The sequence below is a fragment of the Catharus ustulatus genome, chromosome 11 (assembly GCF_009819885.2).
Source record: "Catharus ustulatus isolate bCatUst1 chromosome 11, bCatUst1.pri.v2, whole genome shotgun sequence".
Taxonomy (NCBI): domain Eukaryota; kingdom Metazoa; phylum Chordata; class Aves; order Passeriformes; family Turdidae; genus Catharus; species Catharus ustulatus.
In genome coordinates this window covers 19,191,925-19,196,717 of record NC_046231.1, presented here as the reverse complement: position 1 = coordinate 19,196,717, position 4,793 = coordinate 19,191,925, and the positions used below count along the sequence as shown (strand labels likewise).

The window sequence follows — 4,793 nt, the reverse complement described above, 5'->3', positions numbered from 1 at the left end:
GAGACCATTGGCTGGTACCAGCGAGACACGTGGAGAGAGCTCGGAGTTTTGTAGCAATGAAATTTTAATTAATGTGGGTGGGCTGAGAACACAAACGACTGTTTATCAGAGACAATTTATTTTCCAGCGCTAAGTCAACATATAATAGCAAACTTACAACAATTATTTAACTTTTTTTTTTCTCTCTCTCTCTTTTTTTTTTTTTTTTTTTTTTTTTTTTTTTTTAAGAGCTATGAAGCAGGGACAGAGGCAGAGCGAGATCCTTCAGGCAGGGCTGGGAGCTGAGCTCGCACAAACAGCTCCCCGGTGGACTGCGCTCTGCTCCGAGGGGCAAAACGCGGAGCAGCGAGCCCGCCGGCGATGAGCCACATCTACGGTAGCCACCTCTCCCCCCTGGCTAGCCCATCCATGGTTTACCTGCCGGCCGCGCTCGGCTTCGCCCCAGGGGGGGCGATATCGCGACAGGACCCCCCTCAGAAACCCCCGTACAGCTACATCGCCCTCATCGCCATGGCCATCAAGGAAGCTCCGGAGCAGAAGGTGACCCTGAGCGGCATCTACCAGTTCATCATGGACCGCTTCCCCTTCTACCACGACAACAAGCAGGGCTGGCAGAACAGCATCCGCCACAACCTCTCGCTCAACGATTGCTTCGTCAAGGTGCCCCGCGAGAAGGGGCGGCCCGGCAAGGGCAGCTACTGGACCCTGGACCCGCGCTGCCTGGACATGTTCGAGAACGGCAACTACCGCCGCAGGAAGAGGAAGCCCAAAGCCGCTGCTGGCCCGGACAAGGGTGGCGAGCAGCCCGCGGAGCCCAAACGGGCCAAGGGCAGCGCGGTGGCGGCGCCGGGGGACGCGGGGGTGGCGCGGCCGGCAGCGGGGACAGCGCCTTGTCCCCGAGAGCCACCCCCTGCTGCCGGCCAGCAGCACAAGAGCGGCTCCCGGGGCCGCAGCTTCAGCATCGAGAGCATCCTGGCGCAGGGGTTGCCCCCCGGGACAGCCCCCAAGGTGGCCCGGGACAGCCCCGCCGGTTGTTTCGGTGGCTCCTTGGTGGCCAGCGGTGGCTTCGGGCCGGCTCTCAACGCGTCGCTGATGCTCGACTCCCAGGTGCACGGGAGGCTTTACCACATCGGCATCCCCTTCCTCTCCTGCCTCCCTCTGCACTTCTCCGAGGCCGTGTTTAATTTGCAGTAGTTGGCCCCAGAATTAGCGCTGCTCCGGGGGGCGCGATGGGGAGGGGAGAGATCGGACTCAGACCTCACCACCAAAAAAAAAAAAAAAAAAAAAAAAAAAAGCCCAAAGCGATGTTTTCCAGGTGACTCAGGATTTCAGGGCATTGTCAAGGCGCGTCTTGCTGCGGATTCTGGTGCCTCCCAGTCCCTGCCAGAGCGGCTTTGGAAGGTAAAGCTTTGTTTTCCCGGGGGCGGTGGAGGTACAGCAGCACCGGGGGGATGCCCCCAAGCCCCGCGGGGTTTGCTCTGCACCTTTAGTCTTTGCATCCCTCAGGTTCCTCGCACCAGGTTTCTCTGGAACCCTTCAGGTCTCTGTTTTCTTTTATTTTTCCCGGGGGGGGAGGCTGAGTTTTGGTTTGCCATCAGTAGGTGTTAATAATGCCCATAATTTCGCCATGAAAAACCACAGGCACATAATAATTCCTGATATTCCCCACTGGCCCAGTCCTCCCAGTGGGTAACTGGAGCTGGACTCATGGCAGACCAAGCAATCCAGGCTCATCCTGAATATTCCTGCTTGCTTTCATGGTGTGGAACTGGTTTCCTGCCCTGCACTGGTGCTTTTGGAGTATCCCCACAGAGTTTCTGCTCACAGATGTGGCCAAAAAGAAGGGGATGGATGAGCAAACGCAGAGATTTGTCTGCTTTCCGTGTCTTACTGGCATCTTCTGACCAAAAAAAGACTGAAGCAGGATTGTGGAGCCCGGGACAAATACCAGGGAAAAAAAAAAAAAAAAAGACATCAACTATGTTTCTAAAGTTTTCTTTTTGTTTTGTAAAGAAGAAAGAATCCTGACACATGGCAAGAAATCAGGAGTATTTTGTATTTTTGTTTGCCGTAAATAGAGGCTTTTTGTATATTAGTGGATAAATGCCCTTTTGGAAAAAAAATATATATTCTCAATTTTCATTATGAAACCAAACCTATATCCAATAAAGGTATTTTTGTTCAGGAGTGTGGTTGGTGTGATGTGAAACACCCCTTGGCTTGTGCTGGATGCAGCAAATATCCTGGTGCTGACAGGATGGGCCACAAAAAGATGGGAGAGGCGACAAATGGGAAATTACCCATTCCTTGAAAGTGATGAAATCTTTCCCAAAGTGATTGTTCCTCCTTCTCTTCCTCTTCTTTCATCCCACCCCGTCTCAAAAGCAAAGCTTGCTCTTAAATGAGCACCTGGATGTTGGAAATGTGGGGTTTTCAGGTGAGTTTTGGTTCAGTTTTTGCAGAGGAAGGTTGGCATCAATTCCTTGATATTTGGATGAGGGTTGCTCATTCCAGCCCAAGGCAAAGAGCTCTCACGTGGGGAAGGACAGAAAATCTCCAAAAGGTGAGAATTGTTATTTAGCTTCCCAAAAAAAGGATGCTCACAGGCAGATCCCTCCATAGGCTGAGCTGGAGCTTCTCAATGCGAAAAAATAAGAGAATAAAAAAGAGATTTTATTTTTAAAAAACAGATTTGCAAAATAGACTTTTTAAAAATAAAATAAAATTTGCTACCTATTTCTGGCAGCTGCTGTTTGACTATACATTGAGTCTGTAGTTCAGAGTTGTGGCACTGAGTTAGAAAATGAAAAAAACAGCTGTAAAAGGTTGTGAAGCTGTCACTGCTCAGTGACACCACAATCCCAGGGCTGGGAGGGTTAAAGCTCTGCAGTGGCACTCTGTGTGGCTTTAGGGACAGGCACAGAAGGGAACCAGGAGGTTCCACTGCAGGCTGGGCTCTGGGAGGTGACATCACCCCCAGGAAGCTGCAGGGGGAGGAAAAGGAGCCCAGCAGAGACCTCAGCCCCTCTCTCCACCCCTGAGCGGTGATTTGGGCTCGGGGTGAGCTGGGAGGTTGCTGCTCCCTCCCAGGATGTGTTTGATGGATCTCCAAGCCCTTCCCACAGGGAGGGATCCTGCATCCCTGCTGTCCCCACAGCCTGGCCCATGGAAAGGTTTCACCCCCCAAAATTGGATATTTATGCTCTCACTCACCACTTTTAACCTGTGTCTTCTTTTTTCCTAACTTAGCCTCCCAGCTGTGACTCCCAATTTTGTCACCTCTCAGCTCCTTTTCCAGCCCCCCAAATATCTTTTTGGACCTGCAAACAGAGCTTTTATTCCTCTCCTACTCACACACATAGAACCTCTCCCTGTCTGAGCCCTTTCTGCACAAGAGCAGTCTTTTAGTGGTCAAAAAAAGTGAGTTTGAGTTTAATACACGATGTATATTTTTATCACAGACACTTTTTTTTGGAAACCCAGCTTTTTCTATGCAATGGGAATTTGTTTCTTTGCGAAGCTTTGCTTTGACATTTGATCTGATTTCTGTTTTGGTGGAGTGGAGTGGGACCAAGTGCAGCTGCAGCATTTAAAAGCCACATCGAGCTCGATTTTGGTTTCGCTTGAGGGAGTGAAATTAGTAAACTTAACATGCTCTGCACAAAAGTGACACGAACTCCAATGAGCTCAGAACCCGGTGAGCAGTTCTGAGGGGCAATTTGGAATTAATTGGGATCAGGCCAGTGCTGTAACAGGGGATGAATACCAAGAAAAAGGGTCTTGCCAGCGGGCTGGATGAGTAACCACACACGGCTCTTGCGCGTCATCTGTTTATAGAGAGGGGAGAAGTCACGGTACAATAAAAACATACAGTAAAAACAGAAAATAAAAACACACAGTGAGAACACCACCAGTCAACACACCAATTCCTGCTCTTTGGATGGGGCTGAGCATCCTTTCATCCTCTCCACATCCACGGGAGTTTTGGTGCCACAAGGACCTGACAAGCTGCAGGGAATCGGTGCCAATGGTTTCACACCTTCTTCACAAGCCAAAAAAAAGCTGCCAAGCACAGAACTGCCACCCAGCACTTCACTCATCCCTGGAACCTTCCTCCTCCTGGCTTTCCCAACCTCTCAGGGCTGGCTGTAAACATCAGTCTGGAATACTGGGGAGAAGTGGAGAAAGCAGCCCGGGATGCAGAATAAACAGCACGCTGCCTGTGTGGGCGATGGAGATGCCTTCCCCTTCCTCTGCAGGAATGACCTCTCCCATCCCAGCAAGGTTTCCCATCTCCCAGCCCTGCAGCCAATTTTAACTCCTAGGAGCAGGGGAGATCACAGAGTGGGAGAGGCTCACAGAGGAGTTTGGTTCCCAGAGCAGCTCGGCTCCAAACTCCAGTTTCCTATGAGGGGAACTGAAAATTGGGCACATTAAAATAGTTCCGGAGTTTCATTTCTCATAAATGGGGCTCCCAGTCTTTAAACAGGCTCAGTGTGTGTTCTCCTAAAGTTGGTCCCAGAGCAGGTATAAAATATAATCAAGTATTTCTGCATGAGCAGGATTTGTCACTCAAGGTGTGGCTGTCCCTGCCTGATTCCAAGGTGACATAAATTGGAGGGACTTTGTAGCCTCTTCTCCTTCCCCCACCCCATTTTAAAAATTAATTCTCTCCATTCTTCAGCACAGAAAACACATTAAGGAACCATCCCTTTCCACACCAAAACCCGCTGGCTTCCTGCTGACTGCTCCTAAGCCTGGTGTGAGGAGCAGCCAATTCCTGAAGCAAAAAA

The 4,793-nt window shown here is 50.4% G+C and overlaps 1 protein-coding gene across 1 annotated transcript; it reads left to right on the top strand.

Moving 5' to 3' along the window:
* Nucleotides 1-234: 234 nt before the first annotated feature.
* On the top strand, nt 235-1,263 carry FOXL1 (forkhead box L1). The gene has a single exon (XM_033069806.1). It carries the CDS (start codon nt 361-363, stop codon nt 1,192-1,194), a length of 834 nt encoding a protein of 277 aa, XP_032925697.1. The 5' UTR covers nt 235-360; the 3' UTR covers nt 1,195-1,263.
* Nucleotides 1,264-4,793: the final 3,530 nt, after the last annotated feature.

Bases quoted from the DNA above. Each gene is read 5' to 3' on its own strand.
- FOXL1 (XM_033069806.1), top strand. From the start codon at position 361: ATGAGCCACATCTACGGTAGCCACCTCTCCCCCCTGGCTAGCCCATCC.